Source organism: Rhopilema esculentum, chromosome 21, assembly GCF_057945365.1.
Source record: "Rhopilema esculentum isolate cy_ngs chromosome 21, ASM5794536v1, whole genome shotgun sequence".
Classification (NCBI taxonomy): domain Eukaryota; kingdom Metazoa; phylum Cnidaria; class Scyphozoa; order Rhizostomeae; family Rhizostomatidae; genus Rhopilema; species Rhopilema esculentum.
In genome coordinates this window covers 6,762,227-6,787,143 of record NC_142835.1, presented here as the reverse complement: position 1 = coordinate 6,787,143, position 24,917 = coordinate 6,762,227, and the positions used below count along the sequence as shown (strand labels likewise).

General features: G+C 35.4%; 1 protein-coding gene across 2 annotated transcripts; it reads right to left on the bottom strand.

Moving 5' to 3' along the window:
• Positions 1 to 40: 40 nt before the first annotated feature.
• Positions 41 to 24,471, bottom strand: LOC135684704 (integrin beta-1). 2 transcript variants are annotated; one of them, XM_089114825.1, is made up of 28 exons: positions 24,314 to 24,471; positions 22,527 to 22,604; positions 21,855 to 21,943; positions 20,217 to 20,330; positions 18,555 to 18,621; positions 17,146 to 17,277; positions 16,492 to 16,588; positions 15,496 to 15,583; positions 15,200 to 15,289; positions 13,736 to 13,822; positions 11,785 to 11,952; positions 11,344 to 11,442; positions 11,154 to 11,227; positions 10,616 to 10,673; positions 9,800 to 9,861; positions 8,586 to 8,670; positions 7,929 to 7,993; positions 7,704 to 7,766; positions 6,555 to 6,627; positions 5,862 to 5,943; positions 5,192 to 5,304; positions 4,465 to 4,557; positions 3,824 to 3,968; positions 3,236 to 3,346; positions 2,997 to 3,106; positions 2,596 to 2,652; positions 1,808 to 1,913; positions 41 to 1,049 (listed from the first exon to the last, which is right to left on the bottom strand). In XM_089114825.1, the coding sequence occupies exons 2-27, from the start codon at positions 22,594 to 22,596 to the stop codon at positions 1,845 to 1,847; spliced, it is 2,361 nt and encodes a 786-aa protein (XP_088970951.1). In that variant the 5' UTR covers positions 22,597 to 22,604; positions 24,314 to 24,471; the 3' UTR covers positions 41 to 1,049; positions 1,808 to 1,844. The 2 variants fall into 2 exon arrangements, with proteins under 2 accessions (XP_088970951.1, XP_088970950.1); XM_089114824.1 differs by lacking the exon at positions 41 to 1,049 and having other exon boundaries at positions 1,716 to 1,913.
• Positions 24,472 to 24,917: the final 446 nt, after the last annotated feature.

The window sequence follows — 24,917 nt, the reverse complement described above, 5'->3', positions numbered from 1 at the left end:
TACCCTGAAATTACCCCTAAAACGAATAAATAACAAAGAATAACGATGGTAACAATATTTAATGTATTGAATTGAAACACAAATGTCACAAAGTACAGCTCTTATATATAATTAGAAGTTATGGCTTACAGAAAACCGTTAATGGTTGAAAACAAAAAAACAAAAAAGAAGAAAACTCGAAAGTAAATCAAGTCCAAACTATAAAGCTAGAAAATGTATATTTGACTACAATTTACACTGCTGTGTGGTCGTTGTTTCGAATAGCTAACGAAACGTTTAAATAACAAAATCAACAGAAGAATATTTTATTGTGTTTTATGCAAAGGTCTGAATGCCTGTCTAGAAGACAGAACGATTTTTTGGTGACTGACCAGGAATCTCTTGTCTATTAATCTATTTGGTTTACATTTTCAAAGGCAAAGTTGACAGATGTACCAGAACAAAATATTTGGCTGTTGTCAAGGTTCTCATCCTTTGCAGTCGTTGGCCAATGTACTGCTTGGGTTCATAAAATAGGATTTAAGGCCTCGAACAAACATCGGAAGGTTTGTCACATTAATGTACGTATAACGTTAACCTTAAAGGGAAAAGCAACGCTCTCTGTCCCGAATATAATCGCTTTGGTTCTCAGAACTTTTGATAAGATTTAAGGTCTATGAAAGGCTGATGAGGGGGCACCAGAAGTCAGGAATCATTCTAGGCGGCTGCATTTGTTAATTCCTCATGCAAAAAACACAACAAGGTTCGAAATAGATTACACACTACTTTGCTAAATACATACTATGCTAAAATTAGTTCTTAAAAAGCAATTAAAATTTGCTTTGAAAAACTGGTTGATGACGATGAAAATCACTAAAAATTTTTGTTTTCTCTTGGCAAACCCTTAATTGTCATCAAGAAAAGTTGCTATCAGGATTATTTCATTGCCCAAATCAAGATTCCAATCTTTGGTAGATCTTCCGCGCGTTAATTGTGCCTAGCGTATACCTACACAAAATTCCATGAGCGGCACGAGATTGCCATAATGCCACATCTTCTGAACTGTACCCAGTTCAGAAAAATTTTTGGATACTATATTTGGTGCATCTAAGAGTGGCTGTTCAGGAACAACATGCAAGGAAAGAGTTAACAGGAAATGGCGTGCCATATCCAAATCAAGCTAGGGTTGAATTCAATGGGTTAGACAATGTATGCCCAACCCTTGGTGGACTGGCTCCGCTAAGGTTAACTGGGTCTATCATCAATGCTTTATTTATATCAAGAGCCTTCTAGACAACTGTAAGACTGTTTATTTCAAAAGGAATATCATCTAATACAATAAAAAAACCAAATCTTAAGGGCTTGGTGAACATTTTCCACCGATGGCAAATACCATGGTAATCAGTGTTTTATGGCCAAGCCTTGAACTAAGATACATTAATAAGAAAGGACTTTGAATTCACACAGAAGTGTACATGCAAGAGTGGCGATGTAGTACTTTATAGAACAACACGATCAAGAGCTTTCTGGATGCGTCACGAGTAAGATATAATAGTCTCTAGACAGCGCATTATGTTATCGAAAACGGCTCAAAAGTGCAGATTTCAAGAATCAAAACAAATTGTTGGTCTTCTGTGTTGAGATGTCAACAGACATAGTATCCACTTTTGGAGATGAAGGTGGTTGACGGGTTTTAAATAAAAATTGAAAGTCAAAGCAACAAAACAAATGCCTGATTATTTTGCTACATGCATCAAAATTTGTCTGAAATAAGGATCAGTTATTGGTTATTTCGGAAATACTTGATTTCAACTTCGTAATACTTGCCGACTATAAATACATTTCCTAATATTCGTCTGCAGTCGTTAAGAGGTTCCTTCATACATTGGGTTTTTGAAATGAGAAGTCGCTTGCTTGTACAAAGGATTTTCTCCCTAGAAATACGTAAACATTAATTAAGTTACTTGCATACAAGAATGCAGCATATAACAAGCAGCAAAACAATAAGCAATCATCTTTAAAATGTCTTCCGGCCAACAGTCTATAGTTAAGTACCCAATACTATATATTCAGTAAAAAATGTTGAGCCAAAGCCAAATGTCTGGTTGCACCCCAAGCACCTCTGAAAAGTTGTTCTGGGAGGGGGGGGGTGTGATCAAATGCTACCATAATAATTTAACTGTCAACAACAAATCTTTGGAAGAACATGTTATCTTTTTGAAAAAAAAGTTGAAGCGTTCAAAAAGAACAGAACTTCATCATTTTAGAGGCCTAAATTCACGTCAAGAATTTTGATTTTGGGATGTTCACGTGTTTGATACTAAAACAGAAACATTTTAAGGGGATGAGACTTTCATAATGGATACTTGTGCTGGAAGAAAATCTTTTAGACGTGTTCATGAAATTTCATTTTTCTTAATAAATGTAAACTTCAATTGAAATGAACCTTGTTCAGTTCTGAACTGGGATCAAAGAAGGATCATAAATGAAACAATACCAAACATAAAAAACGATCTGGGTTTGCGAAAATGGGTTTGCTGACTTTTATTTGACGTTTCAATGATAGAGACTAATTTAAAACAAGGTAAATTAGCATAGCAGAAATCTGTTCCTCACCGTATCAAATTTAACTTCCTTCAGATCTTTATTGAATCGGGCCAGCTCTCTGCGATCCTAAGAATGATTTAATTATTTTAGACAAAATTTCAAAAATATTTCTCGACACAAGTCATTCATACAGGCCGAAAGAAAAATATCTTTTTTACAAAAACTCTGTTGGTTGTTAGATTTGGCAAATAAAAAAACTTTTCTTCGTAAAAGGGATACATGATCTGTAATACATCATCGCTCTTATTGTTAACAGATTGTTCAATAAATTTAAATGGAATGTTAGTCAATATTCATTATCGAGCAAAAATTTTTTTCCAAAGCTATAAAAACAAGGTTAATAAAATATAGGGCAAAAAAGCAATGTTATTGATAAAATTTATGTTATCATTAAAATAAATGCTACCAACCTTCAAAGTTGCTAACAGTTTCCAAATAAGGAGCAAAGCCAATCCAACCCCAACAATACCAGCAATCACTCCAAGAATAATGGCAAGGATATCGGGTTCCGCTGGGCAAACTAAAGAAAGTAAAAGTATAAGTATTATTATTATTATTATTTTATCATTTATAATTATTTGTTTCATTTGCTTTACGAATCGCCTAGTAATGATACCTTAAAGGAACCATTTAAATAAACGAGCCATACTTCTCTCCTTCTGCACCAGCAACTCGATTTCTTCTGTTACGTTGTCTTTCCGATAAGTAAAAACGAAGGAGCAATCATCTTTGTCCGCAGCGACGCATCTTTCGCCAGCACCTACAGAGAAAATGAAACATAAAAACATAAAACATAAAAATTACCATATTTCATCTATATATTGGTTAATTTTTTTCAATAAATAAAATAACAAATATAGTGTACGTTCTACTCAATCATTCGTTCACAAAAAGCAAAAACCGGTAGAAAATAACTGTACAAACGGCATATTTGACATATAAAACTTATTTTACAAAATTTCTTAGCGATATTATCGAGCATTTTCTGCAAATGTTCCAACTTCTGTTTTTAATAGCGAATAAAATCTTACTTCATTTGCTGTCCTGGCTTACATTTTCTAAATAATGAATATAATCAACAGACAGATCAACTCTTCTATTGTGATTTCAAAATCGTAAAGCATACAATAACATAAACCAATCCAAAAGCTCCTTCTAAAACAAAGAGGATAATTGAATCTTGCCGGCCTCTTTTTTCCAGCGACTTGCATGAAGTAACTGAGCAAAATTGTCAAACCTGCTTGGACGTAATCAACGGTTGTGATCTTTGTGATATTTCTTTTTCTGCATTCTGTCTCGCATTCCGGTGCCCCGAGCTCACTCGTTTTGAAAACTTTGCATCGCACACACTCTTTGTAGTCCACGCAAGGATCTGGGCAGTTCTAAGCGTTAAAATATCAAAATTTGGTTTACTTAGGTAGTGCTTCCTTGATGATCAAAGAAAACATCAGCGGCTCTAAATACAGTGAGATAATCCAGATTTTTCATATATTCGCTGATAGATCATAATTAATAACTTTTCTTCAAAGTTTTCTAAGAAACCACCTAATCAAGAAGTAGTACCTAGCCTTTAACAAGCATTAGGGAATCACAGATTGATCAATAGATGAGTGGTTTATACATTAGTCAAAACATATTAATCTTAGAAAACTCTATTAAAGAGTATGTATTTTTGTATAGGGCCAGTACTTCGGTGGGACAAAGTGAAGATGGAGATATTGGGATTTGCAGTTATAGAAGCATCTGCCATGAGTCGCAAATAATCAAAAATAGATATGAAGCTCAAACGCACAAATACATGCATAATTAATACTGACAATCGAGGGTCAGTTTTTTGAGTGAACATATTAAAAAGCATTGCCTGAGCAGGAAGATTACCTCTGCACACTGTTCACAGTAATCCCCAAAGTATCCTGTTTCGCAAGCCGAGCATCTGCCGCAAATACACGATCCTTTATTGTTGCAGATTTTCTGTATGCAAAGAGAGAGGTTAGCTTGATTATGAGAAAAAATCGAAATCCAACAACTGATTTTTTTGATCAGGTAAAACACCCTTCACTCAGGGGGTAAATGTAGCAAAGAGAAGGCACAATTAAAGGCATCATGTCCCGGTAGTCAACCGCCCAGAGTTAACAATAGGCTTTGAAGCACGTTTATGATCAAGAACATTGCAAAATAGCCTTACGCTGCTGACTGGATAGGCAACAATAGGTCTATTGTGTAGTCGAATCAATGGGAAATTTTAATGGCCAACGAATGCATTGGGACACAATGCTTTTAAGGTTAGTGACATACTGTAAACCTTTGTACACTGAAAAAACTGAAACAGGTTTATACTGATGGTATTGAGTACGTATGCAAATGGACTTTTTCACCAATATGTGACCTTTATTTCACTACCGGTTCGCATGATCAATGAAATAAATGGATAGTGTACTTTTTTTATAAAAAATCGCAAGAAAATCATCACGTCTTTGACAAAACCTACCCGCTTGTTGGTGAAAAATCATGCCAGACTCTGCCAAGAGAGGTCAAAGAGCCACAACCATTAGCGATTTTTAAAAAAAGTCCCTTCATTAATTCGCTTTCATGAAACACTACTTACATTGTTGTAAATGCAACCAGCTGTTGAATTAATGCATTCGTCTCCACATGTAGGCCCAGTCCAGTTTGATTTGCAGACACATTTGTTGCACTCACAAGATCCTCGCTCCTTTCCTAGAAAATAGTTGGATCGTATGGACAAACCTGAACTGAGCATTCGATAAAGATTCAGTGAAAAGATCTTTGGGCATAGCCTTCCAAAAAATCTTTCCCTCGTGAGACTTTTGAGAAGGATACCAAGGGGCACAAAAGGGCTTTTACAAGCAATGTACAAGCAATCAAGGATTTCCTTGTACATGTCGAAGTAATCCAATGAAATGTTTGCAAGGGTGTATCATTTATTGAGTTCAGCAATTTGATAAATATCAACTATCTCTCTGAATCAGATACATATAGTAATGCATCTAAAATATTCAGATCGTGCTTTACGAGGTTCCTCAAACCATTCTACCTGTGCTGTTTTTTCTAATATTGAAATCATATCAAGAACAATATAGATAAAAGACGGTCGATATGACAAAAAGCAAAAATGTTAACTGAAGGAAGTAAGAAAGGGTTCAACAAAGAAATAAATGGAGCAAAAGATAGCAAAGTTGAGATAGAAAGGTACTTTAAAATGGATTTTTTCTTAATTACAATGTTTCAAGACAGAAGGATTTTTGACTTCATACCTCCACAAATCTGCCCAAATGATTTGGGACATGTTGCATTACTGCATTCGCAAAAGGCTCCGTATATGTGTTCTCCTGCATTCTGAAACAAATAGTTTGAAATCAAAACATAACTTAATAGTGATATCACTTAATACGCAACAGTGAGTCGAAAAACAAAATTACTTCGCCCCCTGTTCAACAGCAGGAACGAACTATCAACTTGTTCCCACAGACATTCAATGACATTGCTTTGCTAAGAATGAAATATAAATAAATAAATCAAACATGAAGCGCGAACTGGGCGTTGCAACTTAGAACAGTGTTGTTCCTTATACCAAAACGTGTACAGTTATTTAAATAATATATATGAGAGACCAAGTAATATAATATAATAATATATATACATCGAGTAAAGTATGAAAGACCGGTAAAACCAATGAAACATAGAGAAATGAATGCTTAAAAGCTTAAATGCTTAAAAATGTACACGAATTACTACACAGTGTGCCTCGAACTATCTAAATGAAGCTAAGTTGCTGCGTTGAAAGACTTACGGACAACGAGACATAAGTATGAAATAAGTCAGATTTACCAATGAAAACAAAATTCAGGTGTCATTCATAACAAAGAGGTACAAAACCATGGCATATCATACACTGCTCGCAGATCTTCAGGTTAAACAAAAGGTAAATGAAAGGAACGCTCAATTACCGGACTCGTAAAACATTGTACACATTCTCCACATTCACAAATGCCTCGATCACTGCAAACCTTTCCGTTTATTCTGCAAAGTATCGATAGTATTAAATCCAATAATTTCATCAAATTAACTGAGAGCATTTCTTATAATCAAGCATGAAGTCCAGGTTACAATATTCATCAAATTAATCTTAGTCTTCCTGGAGCTATCTTTCAGGAAAACTCTCAGGGATTCTCCCTTAAGAGATAAGACATGCTGTCTTTTGTGTCTTTAGGCTTCTAAAGATTTAACTATCAATTATAAAAATGGAATTTTGAATATCAACAGTTTTTTGGCGGTACTAAACCTGAAAATGGCTTTGATAAAAGCAAACATTTTATAACATATTGGCTAAAAGCTTTTATCTGGGTATTATTGTTCATCGTGTTCTTTCGGACCCTTATTCTCACGTTTAATGCTCTGAGGAGTATCAGACGGAAAAGCTTTTAGCCAATATGTTAGTGACAGTGATAGTAGCACTCAAACAGAATAGCATTTCAGAGCTGCAATGGCAAAATTGTGTAATATCCAGAATTAGTGCATGTAGTGGGGAAAGAGATCTTCGAAATGCTTAGAATCATTGGTTTTTAAACCTTCGTTTGTGATGTAAGTGGCGATCATAGCTGGAGCCACGTTCATGGTTGTTAAAGACACAGTGGAACTTAGAAATAAAGTGGAACTGGCTTTCGCGTGATGATGGTGTTTGGCTGTGGAGTGTTGCAGGGGGAAGTGGTGTTGGTTAAAATCGTGATGACAGAAGTGTTCTAGTTCTTCCTCTCGATCTATGCCTGGAGTGATTGACAGTGGTAAGGGTGACAGAGTCGGTGTATGTTGTTGCATTGGTACTTGTCATTATTGGTTCTGGTGTTTGCAGTGATGCGGTGCAATTGAATAAAAAACGATAGCTGAGAGTTATTTGGCGCTTGCAGAATGAGGTTAGACTTACTCCATGAGTCACTGTTTCTCTTTTGCCTCATTTTACGGACACCACAAGAGAATGTGCGTCTATCTATTCAATTCAATAGCGTACTCATGGAGAAAGTATGGAATGGTTTTTACATTGATAAACAGGTCGGTAATACAGGAGATCAAAGCGTCACCAAGTGATTCACTTCACAAACCTGCATTGGGTGTCGTCCTCGTTTGTGGTTTGATTACATTGGCAGAAGCGGCCTTTGTATGTCCTGAAAACAAATTGAGACAAACATTTTTAGACTCTGTTCTTTAGATGCAAAAACTTGATTTTGAAAAGAATCTCTATCATTCATCGAAAAGCTTAATGCAGTAACAATCAGGGTTAATGCAGTAAAATAACGAGAATTCGGTTTCAATGTTCTTAAACTTACGGTTCGCAGGCACACTGTCCGCACTTTAAAGACCCTTTATTATTGCAAATTGGGCTGTCTTTAACCTACAAAGTGAAAGCATACTATCAACTACTTTCCTTATTTTTTGTTGAAGAGATTTAAACGGATAAAAAGGGAAGTAGAGGGGGGGGGGAGTTGGAAGCTACGATTTCAGTAGGACATCAAAATCCTACATCAAACATATCAAAAAGTGCTTGAATCTTCAAAAGATGTTAAAAAAGATCGGAATCTTCAAGAGATAAAGGAGCGTTAAACAATGCATTTGAAGAGACTTTGCGACTAATTAAAGAAGCAATTGTATGAAAAACACCAAGATGTTCTTTTGCAAACTTTCTTTAAAGGAGCTAGTGAGAATGTTTGAAAAAATCCCATCAACGTTAACATAACTGTGAATCCTATCAATTCTTGCAAATAGCAAACATGCTGGAATTTAAAATCATAGACACCCACTGAGAGCAGCCGTCAAGAAACAGGGATAATGAGGGTAAACAGGGATAAAGTGGTCATTGACCGCAGTTATCGTGGGATTTTGACAGATACACTGCGAACATTAAATATGCAATGTGGAAACATCTTAAAATATGCAAATTTAAAAGCGAATTTCTTGACTGCACGCAAAATACTAACAAAACTTACATCATAAATTGGATCATCACATTCACAATTGCAAACTAACTTGAGATTGACAAACACATCGTCGAAGCTTGTCCTTATCCGAAACCTAAACATGAAAAAAGAAAGCATGACAAGAAAGAACGTTTTGTAGCATTTGCACGTCGATACGTGGCGTTAAATTCAAGCATCCAAGTTCTTGCTAGGAAGAGGAGTCCCAGAAAACCATAGGCGTTAACTCAATTCCACAGAAAACGACTTCTGTTTCTTTTTTTCGAAAAGTTCTTTCTGATTTGGTTTACTCACACGAAAAAAGCCTTTTGGTAGGATTATTTTCACAGTCTTAAACTCAGGGATGTCGCAAATGGCAAAGATCTTTTGCTAATGCAATGCATATTGTCTAAAATAATTTTAGTATTCATGAATTTCAGAGTGCCACCCTTCTTGTGGACGCGTGGTGTCATTCAGGGGTCATCCATAACAAAGAGATACCAAACCATGACACATCATACACTGCTCGCAGACCAGACAGTGGTCAATGTAATAACGGAAGGTGCCAATGCATGTGGACAATGATCGGGCCATCTTCCAGATAGATCAAGAAGGGAAAAATAGAGGAAGGGTTATAGCAAGTTATCTAGCAGGTTCTTTGCTATCAATTCTCGCTTCATGGTATTTTATGTTGCATTGAATTTACAATAGAACATTTAGGGGGTCTAAAAAAAGTTGGGGGGGGGGGCTAAAACCGTATAAAAAGAGGCTTTACTGGTTGTTTATTACTTAATATTTGGCCTTTTTGTCAAAAAGTCCACCCCCCTGCTCCCCCTGCTCCGCGGTGCCTGTTATTTCTTGTGACTATGATGCAATCAAGTGCACTTCAAGAGGTGAAGCCTATTATATCTTTCGAGCTTGCAGCAGCTACAGAGCTGTTTTGGTAGACTAATAGCTTCGTCATGACACTACCAGTTAACAGCATTATTACATTAACCACTTAACAAAAAATTTTTGTAGTCAACAAAATTTGAAGTAGCATAGCATTGAAAAGTTGAAATCTCATATACCGATATATTCGGCAAGCGTTTAAACTATTTATAGCATTTACTAGTTTGATAATAATCTTTCATGCCTGGCTGGATGATGCTAGCTTGATAATTTTATTCGGTTACACGGGTTGGAGACAGATACAAGTTAACTCAGTAACATTTTTCAGCCCTAGAAACAATAGAATTCAAACGAACCCTCGGACTTCTTTTAATTGTTTGCTGCATTCACTTGCTTCCATTGAAACATTGAATTGAACCTGAAAAAAATATTACGTGAATCTATTCAACTGAAAAATGGACGAATAATGGTGTAAAGACCTTGTTTGCGAATGAAGTTAGGCGTAAAACTAAATAAATTTTAGAACAAATGATGATGGGGAAATGAATTTCTAAATACAGATGAAAAGGGCAAACAAAAGGTCGTGGGGACTTCAAAGAAGTGGATATAAAGATGACATGTCTTGCAAAACACGCAAAAGAAGGGTGGGGGGGGGCACCTGGTGTTCAGGGGGTCATCTTAGGGAGAAGATTATAATATTCAAGTAACCCTTCTGGTTATGCCCTTAAACCTCCATGTCCTGATTGGTGATAAAGTTGGGAAATCTTCAAAGTGAGTAAATCTAACCAGAGTGACATAAATAGAAATACATTGCCTGGATGTACACATTGTCAGGTTTCAAAAGGAAAGCATCTGTGCTGCAAACACATGAAAGATAATGAAAGATTTCTTGGGCTACTGAGCAGTTTGAGGACAGAAGTGCGGTGGATCAACGATCAGCTGTGTAGCCTTAATTGGTTTTGTAAATGAGGCTAGTAGAAGGATTTATTTGGAAAGAATGGAGAGAAAACAACAAAATAGCAGATTTATAAAAACCAAATATAAAAAAGTAGCGACCATTGCTCAGTTTCGAAATAAATTTGATGTTCATGCTAGGAAGAGAAATTGTGAGATGAGTTTTTAATCAACATTGATGTCTAAAAACAATCTTCGTTGAGATAAATGGAACAAACCTCTTCTCCGAACTCAACTCCTGTACAACCTTCTTTGTCTTCCCAAGGCTTGTTTTCACTAGTTAGACAAAACAAAGTAATCCATAACTAACATTGTTTTCAAAGTATTAAATAAAGTACAGTAACCTCGAGAAGGCTTGAATTTGCTTTCCGGACACATTCTTTTGTAGAGAATAGCATAATTAGAGAACTTTGAGTCATGTACACACGGGGAGAACACGCCTTCAATGACGCATTACTCGAATCAGCTGATCAAAAAGGGGATGTCTATGGCATTCCGTATTTCAGCCAATCTGATGCCTATTTCTAAAAGAGACATATTGACTGAGAGGCAAACTCAAGAGGATTAATCTAAACGTTTTCTGAACTTTCTGGGCCTACGTGGTGAAAAAATATACCCAATCAAAGGGAACACCCACTGAGGACCTATGAAGATTATAAGTTTTAAAAGGAACTATTAATTATGAGCTGTTTTTATGGTCATATTTACATCAATAAAAAATGCATGTTCCAAACACGAGGTGTCATTACTACTTACCCGCATTTTGCCTTCAGCTTAACGTTAATCCCATTGACTTTCTGTGTACTAACCTTCACCGTCCTAGAGATTTTCTAAAAATGGAAAAAAATTACAAGTACATAAGAACAAATAAACGTTTACAACTTGATTTTACATGAAATCAGCATAACTTTAACATAACAGATGCAGCGATTCTTAAAGCCAATACCTCGTATGCTTCTCTGACTAGTGGCACAATGTTTGCCGAATTGCTGGCAAGTCTGGCCGCGACTGCTCCGGATGCTTTGCCAAAGAAATCTTGTACTCTCTAAAATTTTAATTTTTTTTTACAAGTTCATGATTATTTGCTCAATAATACAGGCAGATTCGACCAAAAAACTACAATGCATGAATAACTGATTAGTTTTGAAAATAAAAAATCGACTAAAAGCCTGCATAGTTTTCAGGATATCATAGAAAGTATAAAACTCATCATTTAACGTATTGAGAATAATCTTTACACCTTAACAGATTTAAAAATACAAATTAAGTCAAATCTGTTTAGTTATTTTGGCAATTAGAAGAAAACGCAACAAAATATTTTTGCAACCTTGTCTAGCAGTTTGTGACTTTTTCAAATATAGAAAATGAAAATTTAAGAGTAAGGTACCATAAATAACTCGAGGTTTCCAGTTGTTGCAAAAATAGGAACAATTTCTGCTTCCAGCATCTGCTCACGAAGAAAGGACAGAGAAGGGTAATCCATGGTAGATGAGGCAATGTAATCGCCTTTAGACATATGGCATTTTCCATCATTTGGCATAGCAACACCCCCAAGCTGAAACGAATATAAATCTTTTTTATCAACCCGTAGGCAAGATTGCCTTTTTAATGTTTCCCATCGGTTGGAATTTAAACCAAAATCTTTCTAGTATGCAGCCACAGTTAATATTATTATCTGGTCAGCGTGATATTTCATAAATAATGTAACAGTTAATTCCGTTCATTTATTTAGTTGTGCAAAGCAGCATGGCTGATTGGCAGGGAAACACAAAAAGTAAATATTGAACAATAGTTAAAAAATATCTAAGTTTTTCCATTGCTTTTTGTTGAACAATCAAAATCTTTATGGCTAAAAAACGGAAAATGCCACGATTAAATTCTTCTGAAAATTGCTTTGTTGGGAAGACGCTATAACTCTATCCGATTGTCTGAACCAACAAGAAAGTGCATCAGATGCATACGCGCATTAGGACGACGGCATGCAGATTCCATGGTTCCATAGTTGCATCATATAAACCAGAGTTTTCTCCGTCTTTGATTCGAGACTGGCTTCTTTCCATAAGAGCCACTAATGTTCCTACCAAACAGTACAATGCATTTAATGACAAAAAGTCATCAATTTTAACGGCGCATGTGCATATGATACGAAATTTGAAAGCCAACGGATCATCGAACAAATGCCGGTTCGTCTCCCCAACAATATTTTTTCCAGGTGTGAGGTAGCTTTTGCCTTATTATACTAGCACGCGCAACTCGCCACCAACAACATTCTGCTTTCCCGTATATGAGTTTTTTCTTATTTGATGCTTCCTCTTCAGTAAATATGATTTTAAACAGATATTGACACAAATGAAACAGATCATGAAATCATGGATAATGATAATCATGCCATAAGCAATTCTCATTACGCAAATGAGTAAGCTGGCCATAGGCTCCGACGCAAGGTGGAGAGTTGGGGGGAGGGGGCAAGGGCAAATTTAATACTCATGACTCTTTTGTTTTGCAAAAAAGTGGGGGCATAGCAACATTGGGGCCCTGTTGACTGACATGACACGAATTACAGACATGACAAGGACAGTTCTTATTACCCATGTCACGTTATAGAAAGTTCAACAAACGATCAAGCTGACTCAGCTGATACCGAACAACGTATGTTATTATACTTGAGAATAAAATTTTGTTTAAATTATCAAAGAATATGGGATTTCCATGTTACATTCATTTAGTTTTTAAAATTTTGTTGCTATCTGCTTCCAACTTTCAACTCATACCACTCTAGTGTCTTGGGGGGTTGGCAGTTTGATAATACTGTTGGGCAAGTTATGTTTTGCAAAAAAAGTTCATGCTCTGTGTTGTTTAAAACAATTTCTAGACAAGTTTCTTTAAAGTTCTTTCAATTATCAATGGATAAAGTTTCGTTTATGTGTCAGATGGATTCAATAAGTGTTTTGGACTTAGACACAGCATGAGCCATTAAGATGTATACCCAGAATTTGTGTTCCTACTGCTCAGGTCAGCATCGACAAATCACTATTGAATGATGTTGCAGGTGTTGTTGATCGTTGCTATGTGAAATGTTGAATTCGCTTGGCGAACTTAGCAACACTAGGCTCTATCACAGAAAAAAAATACTTATTTTCTGAAATACATAAGCGAAGCCAGTTGAGCTTTCATTATTTCCATAAACAACTGCTAAATGTGGATATTTAGAGGAATATCAACATATTGTCCCATGTGATGCTTACCCCGTCTGTTTATAGAGTACAGTAAACATAACAATGTAATTGTAAATAGGAATAACATAAATGGTGAAGAAAAAAATAGTTCAAACAACCTACCAATCCATCACCGGCATAGTGAAAGCTGCCATCCGTGGTTACAATAACAATTCTTCTCGCCTTTTTCTTATCTCTCCATCCTATTTCCTGAAACGATGTTTTTTGATATTGGTTCTTTTGCAACTAAGTAACAAGCACATAGATGATCTGAAATAATCTGAAAATATTTCTAATTGGCAACATCCAAATAAATTCCTTTTGTCTAACCACCAGTGTATAAATACATAAATGCCCATTAGAAAACACCTAAAAGCAATGGAAATTCCTAAAAGCAATGGAAATTCCTATACACACCTACATGGTATAGAGCACTTTATGACAGAACGGTAAAACAGTAATTTTCGGTGAATCCTAAAATGTGTTCCAGTCAGATATCTAAACGTTCCAGGGATTTATCGCCCCAAGCAGAACAACATTCTAAGTCTTACAAGGCTAAAGGGTTTCTGATTGTAGATTTCGGTTTTTGTTAAATTATTGGGGGCAGATAGAAGCATTGCAAAGATTCTATGAAAAGAGGTAAACGGCAAAATACGACGAGTCATAGAGCTTTGCATGCGAAGCATAAAGGTAGAAAAATGCTTGTTGACCGTCTTTGTCGTACAAGGGGAAAGAAGGGAAACCAAAATGTTTGCCAATAGTAGAACTCTCGATCTCACTAAATCTTTGCAAACTTGATTTTGTTGTAGTTAAGTAGGAACAACGTGATTCATTCGAAAAAATAATAGATGTAAAATTCATTACCCTCAGTTGTGAATGGGTGGTACCTTTCAAATAAGACACTTACAAACACCAGTGATATTCATGACTACCATTAAGTCTCAACGTTATCAAGATTAAGCCCACCATCTATAATGGAATAAGCCTGACGGCAGCTGGATAAGATTGATCTTATGCAAGAAAAAGCATGTGTCCAAGCAAATTCAACTTAGGCAAAAATATTCAACTTACACAAGCAAATCCAAGCAAAAACAATTTATTATCAATTATGAAAAAGAAGCACCGTACTCAAAACAACCGGGTTGCGATACTAGTATCAAAGAAAACATAATTTGACATTGGTGACGTCGAAATCTAGAGTGCACGAAGAAATCCACAGATAGGCTAATTTGGGAGCCCGTCCTGTGCAAGATCTGGAGTTAAGATCTCGTCACATTTCATGGACCAAACCATCAACATTCTTCAGATGTTGAAGTTCGTTATTCAACCTCACGCATCCTTTCCACAACAAACACACTTAAAACACATACATATCACGTAAAATTATATCACGTGGAAACATAACTAAATGCCTACCCATTAACATATAAATTGCTATAATGTATTGTTATTATGCAGAACGACTATCTATAAAAGACGCCTAAAATCTCATCTTTTAATCAATAAGAAAACAATTGAAAAGCTACTTCTGTATAAAAGGTTGTATGCAAAAGTGAAAAGTGCGCAAACAATGCGAGAATTTGTTACCTTATCGCAGGCAACGACTTGCATCAATGCATCAAGCGACCCTTCCGGTGCATCAACGTTATATGAAATTTTTGTCTTCTTAACAACATCCTACGAAGGCAAACGTTTAGCTGTTGAATACGTGAAAGCTTACAAGCGATAGAAAGTCAAGAATACCCGAAGAAGGGGACTGCTTCAATACTTTGTCGTCGAAGAAACTATCAAATCAAATTTTATTAAAAGCGGAATTATTATTGACGCTGCGTACAAGAATCACAAACAAACAGAATAACACAAAGAAAACAAGTCTATGTTACCCTGAATTTGCTTGTATTCAAATCCAATGGAAGATAATTACGAAAGCCAAATGTTTGCTGTAAACCTTGAAGTTCCCTTGACTTTATTCTACAGAAACAAAGATTTAATCAGGCGACCTGAAATGTTTTTACAAAGAAGATTTGTGTAACACTGCCAAAGTATCATTCTACACTATTGCTGAACATTTTCTTGAGATCTAAAAAAAAGTTGTGTAAATATTAAGTGCTAATGCTATTCCTATAACGAATTTATTATAATTGGACGAATTAACACGAAACATTCAATGGATTGCAAAATAATAAAGTTGATACGATTAGTACCCTTAAAAAAGGAACGATGAAAAACTGAACATATCCATACTGAGTTTATATCAGGGGGGATAAATTTAAGGGAGAGCCTCAAGAAACTTTTTTTATACTTTTTCTATAATAACTCCTCGTAAAGAATAACGTATACTTAGGAAGGTCTCTTTTTAAAGATGTATATACGAATTGCTGGATTAAAGGTTGTTACATTAAACTCTCAACTAAAAGATGAAATTTGACAATGAACAACGTTCATGTCAACCAGCAACAGGAATGACTCGCGACAACAGATGGATCAAGGGATAATTCCCTTCAAAACAGAGATCATATGACGTGCACGCTAAAATAAAGTGCATAATCAAAAAAGGCAGTCTGTATAAAAGAACAACGGTGATGAACATAATCCAAGGGAAGCGCACACAATACGATGCTGAAATAGTAAACATGCTGTATATTACATTTTCAACTTCTTTTTTAAACTGTCTATAAAAATTCGAATAAAACATATCAACTAATTTTCAATTGTCTATAAACATTCGTGAAGAAAATCTAAAATTCTTTATAAACAAGACAAAGAAACCCTAGGTAGCATTTGTCAAGCTGGCATTTATTCAGAAATGGGAAAAAAGTATATCTTAATTGTATATCAAATTAGACTTTGTAGAAATTTATAAAAACTGATAGACTTACTCTTTCTCGAGTGTCAAAGTAAACGGACCAAGGTTTTTGTCAACAAAGCCGCCAAAACCAAGACGAAAATTGGAAGTGACATTTCGTAGTTGAATGCCTACAATTAAAAGCAGTTTTCGGATAACTACGATTCAAAGCTATTTTATTTCAAATTTGATGGTGAACATTTTCTACGATAAAGTGCAACAAACATTACCGGGTGTCTTTTTAGAGGGCTCTTTCAGAACAATCGACAGAAAGTTCGACCTAAAATTGCATTTTTTTAAACCTTATGGAAATAACATCTCCTTGAAACGGGCAGAAAGTAACTTTGGCCTAACATGTGCACGTTGATGGAAATTCTACTGCAGTGATTTTCAAGGCACAAGCTAATATCTGAAACATTTCAAGCTAATATTTTCAAGTCAAATTAGAATTCCATCATAAGTTTAGTTTTGAAAAGCGAAAAGATAAAACACTGAAGTTCCTTTCGCTCGACACTCTTCAGAGTATAAACGTTGGGTAATGACCAAAAGTACGCTGAAAATTCATATCCAAGTGGGTATCGAAAGTAACATGAGAGGAAGAAAGACAGGTTTGATTTCCGCTATTTCGTGCCATCTTCAAATAAATATATGTAATCTTGTAAGATAGCTTGTCTAGTAGAATACTTACTTAAAAGATCACCCAAGTTTGTGATTTGGCTCAAATCATCTTTCATGGTATACGTCAGGTCCATTAAGTAATAGAGATCGACTGGGAAATCGGCTGGGGTCTTAACCCGGACGTTGACTGTGGCTGGCCTGCCTGCGTAAGAAAATAAATGGCTTCAGACTAATATGCTCAATAATCATCGCCAGTTTCTATATCCAATCAACAATTTCAGGGATGATAAAACGAAGATAGTTATATAACAGACCTGTTGTAAACAAAAAAAACCCCTTTTAACTAATAGGTGCAGCAGAATATCCCAATTTTTTAGTAATAGCATCTATGAGTGGAATTTTAGGTCAATGTTTCCGTGTACCGCAAAAATGCACACTAGTTTTATTTATAAAAAATATCAGAAATCAAAAGTACATGAAACAACAGCTACTAGAATAGAGATATTCACAAAATAGGCTTTATAAAGTTCTATATGTTTGCCCTTGGTTTGCAGCAATATGATTGAAGTTCGGAAAAGCTAATCGGTCCTCTCTTTCGATAAGACCATATTTCGCTACACGCTGCTCGAATGCTTGGAATCCCTAAAAGCTGGTAAATCTACTTACTCTCAAGGCAATGTTTATGGGTATCAGGGCCCATTGTAAAAGAATGGCGACCTCAAAAAACTTCTCGTTGTTGATAGAACTACAAAAAGCTGGTAACTTTTCTCACTCTTAGGCCAGGGTTTCAGGGAGCATGGCCCTTGGAAATAACTTCTAACAACTACGCGCGTCGCTTAAAGCCACCTGTAAGGTCTTTGTTGATGAGATTGGCTAAATTATGAGATTGCGAGAGAACACTTTTTAGACTTATTGGATTAAAATATTGGTAAAAAACACCATGATACGCCACGAAATTTTTAAATTCAATTAAATATGTTACAAATTGGTTGAGATCTGGCCACATCAGCACAGACTCTTAAACCCTCGATTCAATCAATTCTGTCTTGGCTCTTAACATTTCAAACTGGCTAAAACAACAGTAATTAATTAGCAGAAATTTATCTTCTACTGGCCGTTACGCGGACAGGAAAAAGAAGATTCACAAGTACCGTGTCGCATGAAACTTCAGTCACTGGAGATAATCAGTAATTATTAAAAAGTGATTCATTGTTATGTAGCAAAGTTTCCCGACATAAGAAACCAAGTTTTGGATAAAGCAGGGATTGGACCACAGTTACTGAGCTCAGCTGTCGCAAGTCCTTCCAAGCTTTCATAGCACCTACGCATAAAGCTCTGGTCAGATTGCCAAGTAGCTAACTGATCCTTTAATCAACCAAACAGAAAACATTGCAACACTAAGCTATTCTGCGATGTTACGTAGAAACAAAGCAAGTAGCCAAAAATTGCTAACTAAACTTCGTAAAACTAATCGCAAACCTGGTCTTAGGTACAGCGTGATATTCTGAGGGAACACTCTGTTTTCACCGCCAAGACCAACATTTCCCTGTAAGAAAGAAGATCATGGTTGCCAAAGATCGTCGCAATTTCCCAATAAAATCGGGTTACAATCAAGATTAAGCTTGAAAGGAATCACTAAATAGCAGAAGGGCACTCGGAATTATTTCGCTGCAGCAGTTACAGAAGATAGCATTTCTAATCCAATAAATAAACAGTTCTTTAAGAAACAACCTCAGAAATTCTTTTTGAAGTTTCAAACCCGGCTAAATAGAACAGTTTTTTGTCCTGCCGAGAGCAGAAAGCAAGACCATACTGTCGACGGGGGCAGGGTTTGTGTGTCCTTTTCTAACAAGCTTTTTAAGATTTCTGATTTTTTTACAAGTATACTAAAAACTTTTGTAACCATTTGTCACTCTTTATCTTATTTACACCTAAAAAAGTATGAAACTTACTCAATACCAAGCTTTCTTCTGTGGAAAAAATTAATTCTCAAGAAGGTTATGTTGTTCTATACGGAGCTACCACAAAATATCCTGGCAAGAATTTAGGGGGAAAAGACCATAGAGAATGTTTTTGGAATCATAGCAAATACTGTATCACTCTGCATAATAAAAAGACCAACTAAATGAAAGGACCATAACAATCGATCATAAGTTATGATAATGAATTAATCGATCATAAATTATAGGGCTAACAAAAAAGCCCCTAGCCAAATCATTAAATCAATGTCCTTTACGCTGATTTGCCCTTCTAAATCTTACATATTGTCACTACAGCAATCATGAAAATCTAAATCATCTTTCCCCTTTATTAATTCACCAATAATATTTTTAAGCAAAAAAGGTCATGATAACATTTTTAAAGATAATGATCAAAACATAGTTAAATGAAAAGACGAAAATATTGGTTAAGGTATGGAGGTCGTGTGACTAGCGCAACAGGAACAGCTGCCGCAATTTCCAACCGACACAATGGCAACGACCATTAGCAGCAACAGGATAGGTCACGCACAACCAAACCATCATAATAATCATCATCAACATCACCATCGCCCACCTATACTCGTAATTCATCCACTCATGTGTAAATCGAGCACAGCAAACAGTTTTTACAATATATTTCGCCGAATATTTGCGCAATGTGTTGTCAAATAGACGTATTTTTTAATGATTAACTGTAATAACAGATGCCGGTATATTGGATTGAAAAAACTTAATCCACATTGTTGATTTTTCAGAAGTCTTCAGACGAAGAACTTGGCTTTATTGTTTATGTTGTCTACATATATACATAGAGATATAATCGCAAAAAATTTTTGGTGGTACAAAATTCAACAATTGGTTTAAAAAAAGCAAACATTATAAGACATACTAAAGCTTCTTGCCTCACAATCTTACAAAACATCAACGAAACAAAACAAAAACGAATACAAAACATCAGACAAAACAACAGATTCTAAAATTGCTAGATGGAGCGACGTGGATACCTCAAAATGCCAAAAAGTGAAAACAAGTTTTTTAAGAAGAAATTAACTTCAATCATTTGGTACCTATATATTTAAAATTACCAAGTCATTTAGCTAAATAATCTATTACTCAAAAACATGAGGAAGAAAAAGAATAAATACACAGAAAGACATACCTTATTCAATGTGTAATTTGATGTCGGATCAGATATACTTTTGCATCCCCGCTGTTTGTGATTTTCCAAAAAATCGCATCGTGGAAAGTACGACCTGTCGCCTTTTCTGTATATCTGCAGAACGTTCAACAGGCAATTTACAAGTTAAAAATTGAATTCGCCAAGAAATTTCAATCAAATTTCTTCAAATTGAATCGTCAAAAATCTGGATAAGCAAGAAGTAGCTTTCAAGGTCAAGTATTGCTAACTGGAAATTTCAACACTTACCAGCGACGGCATTTAATAAAAGCATTGATGTAACTAGACAAAATCGCCTATCGACTTTAGATTTGGTCTGTGATGCAGGCTAAGAAATAACACCCTACAAAATATTTCTGGCCACGATTTACCGAGCGGCTCAAAATAGACTTTTATAAAGAAACTAAAGTTTGTAAGACCCTTTCGTGCAGCTTAGAAGCCATTCATTTTCAGGCTCTTGATTAACTTCCAAATGTTTCTTTTAAAAATTCAACCGGCATACGTACGGGGTCACGTAACTGACCATTTTGCGAAATCCTTGCGATAAAAAGATAAATGTAAAGATAATGATGATGATGATGATGACGATAATACATTTGAACATTCACTTTATACGTTAAAACAAAGCGGTGCATAACAACACATTGTAACACAATTGATTCTCAAACATACTAATGCACAATTACGAACCCAAAAACGTCAAGTATTATAAACCCCAAAATAAAACAACTCTAACTAGCATAGCCGATGCTTAGAAAGGGCGACTTTGCCTCAACAATTCTAGGATTGAAACTTGGCAAATATACTGAAATCAGAAATCATGAACAAGCTTTTTCTTATTCAAATGGTAAATTTCGTGACTCGTGTCTAATTGAAACCACCTTTTTATCGCGAGAATTTCGTAAAACTTTTATGTTCCGAAATAACTTTGCAGATATCCAGTAGAGTTTCGGTCAGGGCACGTCCTCCCTAATTCTCAACAGGATCGATTTGCTACTTCGTCTTTAAATTTGATGAGAATATGTTGGGGGGGGGGGCTAATATTTTAGCAAGTATTTTTCGTGATCTGTTGCTATGACCTTGAAAGTGCTTTTTCGTAACCAAAAATTAGTCAGGGACATTCCCTTTGCGTAAAACTGGGGTTCCTTGTTGGTAAAAGGATTATTCCTGGCAGTAAAGAGACGTGGCATGAAATTTTTGAAAAACTATTGAAAATTCTAAGCTAGGAAATATATTCACCCAGTTACAAATGCAATCAGAAAACTGTTAAGGGTGAAATATTATGAACGGACCTGTGTAAGATTTTTGTGGTACAAATGCAACCTATCCATATCAAACAAACACAGGCAAAGTGTTTTTTATTGTAAATGAAACCAATTCCATGAAAATTTAAATGCAATCAACTTAAAGAGTCTTAAAGAAGCAACCGAGGATCATCTCAATTTCTAGTTTACTTTGCTTCTATGACTTGGTGTAGTGTGGCTAATTAACTCTGGTTGAACAAAGAAAGATTTTTTGAAGTGTAAACAAAACTAGAGAAGGATGACAGTGATATTTCAGCTGCCGCACTTTGCATAAAGGTGGAGAAATGCATAGAAAGAAATAGCGATTTAAACGTACTTCATCCTTACACCAGGCACATCTTGGCCCTTTCTGGATGCACTTTTGGCAAGAGGTTTGCTGTGTACAATCAAAAACTGATTCTTGACCTAAAAATATGGTAAACTGTTACTAAATAATATAGAATATAATAAGTTATAAGCGGTTTCATACACTGATAAATTAAGGCTTTGGTGTATAGATCGTGAAATTACTAAATTGCAACTCTCAGTTTTAAATGATAAATGATAATCAGGCAAATTTTGATCATCATCAGGCAGTCACCTGATGAACAATCACATTTAAATGTGAAACTCACAGTTACAACTAAGAGCTTGCCTATTTCATATACCAAAGAGTGTACAGCTCTGTTTAAACAGCATTGCAACTTTCATTATTGATAAACTTATGCCCATAATGAAAAAAAATGTTGCATGTCGTCTCTTCAAAAAAGCAATGTTACAATGAATTCTGGTTCAAGCTAAGAATTTGGTGACAATAGAAACTTTTTTCTTTAAAGAAATATATGTACGAAAGGACTTAAACCAGTACATAATATCCCCTTTCAAGTTTATCCCTAAAGTGTCCATTGAAGACCAACAAACCATATGCAAAATGAATATAAAATAAAGACTTCTGAAAGAGGAAAAAGATTTTACTGGAAACAGAAGATCAAAATTATAAAATGCTTGCCATGTATGCAACTGAATAAAAGCACAGATCCCAGGATTAAAATTGATAAAGGTAGAACTTGAAATGCCATTTCTGTTCCTACAAAGACAAAATCAAAATAAAATTAAATATATAACTTTTTATCTAAGAGGCGAGCCAGGCTGCCAGCTTTCAATACACTGAATTTCATTTTTAGTAATGTAAATAAAACTTTATAAGAATTATTTACAAATCAATTATTATTTATAAGAATAATTTAGCATTGAACTAATCGGATCATTTTTTAGTTTGCAAGTCTGTCAGTTTTTAGTCTCTAGGCCTGTCCTGTGCAGTGTTGAAAGAGTCTACACATGCTACACCTAACTCTGCATCTTTATACTAGTTACACATTTTACTTACATCTTTTTGGTAGCTCTACTAATAAAATAAAAATGTGAATATAATTTCAGAGAGCAAAGACTGTTGCATAGGAAGGCAACAAACCGGTCATGGTAGTTTCAATTGCAGCAGCAAATTTCTTTTTAAAACTAAAAATGCTTCTCTAATTGACAAAATACTCTTGCAATGCCTTTTTTAGAATTATGCCACAAAACTGAATAGGATTACCATATAGTCCAGAGGGTCAAGGGACTTTACCAGACCAACATTTTATAGACCAGCTTTTGGTGTAGAATTTAAATCTGGATGTTGATCAGGCAGGAAAGGGGCCTTTTCCGAAAAAGCATACAGGTAAAGTCAAACATTTTGCCCCTTCCCGAATTCAATATTGGGGTACATGTATTCTAATATCATTGATATTAACATTGAACAGGGGGCGAATGATGAAAGACCTCAACAATATATAGATACGTCTGCACAGGTTTGTAGCCTGCACCAAGGTTCATGGACAGCTGAATAAAGACAGGTCATGGCAATTGACGATTGGACAATAATTCGTGGTTGATTTATTTATCTTAAAAATATTCATAAATTCTAACTAATGCTTAAACTTATTTATCTTGACAATATTCATAAATTCTAAAATTCTTTTTGTCTGCTGAATCTGACAAAATACAGACTTCTTGTGCCTATAAACCACGTAATTTACTTCTGGGCTTCTGTTGAAATATGAACTTGGCCAAAAATATTCTTTCAACTACCACAAATTCACTTTTTCCCTAATACAACCACATATTAACTCTTTCTTACCACTTTTTCATTACCATAACATCGAACTAACTTCTAAATTGTTGACAACCATTAAATATAAATTGACGACTTGGCCTTCACTTTAGTATCAATAACAAAGAAACATGTCTATTGCAGTCGGGGCTGGCAACAGATGTGAGGAAAAAGTGAAAAGTACTACTAAAGTTGTGTAAATATAGACGAAAGCAATTTAGGCCAGAAAGGAAGCGGTAGAGTATTTTGGTCTCGCTAAATATCGCACGACAAGCCTCAGATGACTAGCGGTGAAGTTGTGGCAGGATAAGGCAAATCTTAGTTTGGTTATAGAGTATTTGTTTTTCCTGAAATCTGATTTTAACCACAGCATAGGAAGACGTGATTTGCTTTTAAAACAATTTCAAGATTTTTCAATCTACGTAAGTATATTAAACGTAAAAAAAGAGAAAGAAAAAGCAAACTCTATTTTTGTTTTCTTCAAGAGCCGATTGCATAGAAAGAAAATGATTTCAGCAGTTAAATGCTCACAGTCAGTACATATTAAGTAAATACAGAAATCATCAAGGTTAGGCCATATGAGAAAATAAAGCTGTGCACTTACCTCCAGGGCACAGAAGCTGACACTAGAAATAAAAATTACTTACCAATAAAAGCTAATTGCTATTACAAAGTAGCTCCCCTTGTCACCTTACTCGTGTTATATACATTTAAAGAGACAAAAGGGTAAACCAGTAAAACAGCTATCTAGCAGACACAAACATAACATACACGCCCGTTCAAGCAAGGCCCTGTTGATTCCACATGAGCCTTGACGCTCACCCCTGCCCATCACCCGCGACGACGCCAACCTCCGACCGTCGGGTCTCTCGGGGCAATTTCTAATCGATATAGTCAAGTTTTGTTCTAAACATGTGTGAACCGGCGGCCTTTCGGTATATAAACAGCGCCAAATGTTGAATCATTGATGAGAAAAAAAAGAAAAATAGATATAGTAAGTGAATCGATTGAATTTCAGACTCTATGGTCTCACTCCGAATTGGGGCATTTTCTTTTGTCGCTCCCAAAAGCCGCCACTGTGTCGAAGTCACACGAAGTGTCAGAAAAAAACTAACGTAGACCCAACCAAATTGATAAGTTTTATAAAGCTTTTTCAAGGTAGGCTATTTTCGTAAATATTAATAATTATTTTTATTTGAACTTGAAAATTAGTTTATCATGAAAAATATTCCAAGGTAAAGAGGACGCTTT

Bases quoted from the DNA above. Each gene is read 5' to 3' on its own strand.
- LOC135684704 (XM_089114825.1), bottom strand. From the start codon at position 22,596: ATGGCATTTCAAGTTCTACCTTTATCAATTTTAATCCTGGGATCTGTG. The intron at 11,443-11,784 runs GTACCTTACTCT...TTAAAATTTTAG, and splicing joins GAAACCTCGAGTTATTTATG to AGAGTACAAGATTTCTTTGG. The intron at 2,653-2,996 runs GTTGGTAGCATT...AATCATTCTTAG, and splicing joins AACTGTTAGCAACTTTGAAG to GATCGCAGAGAGCTGGCCCG.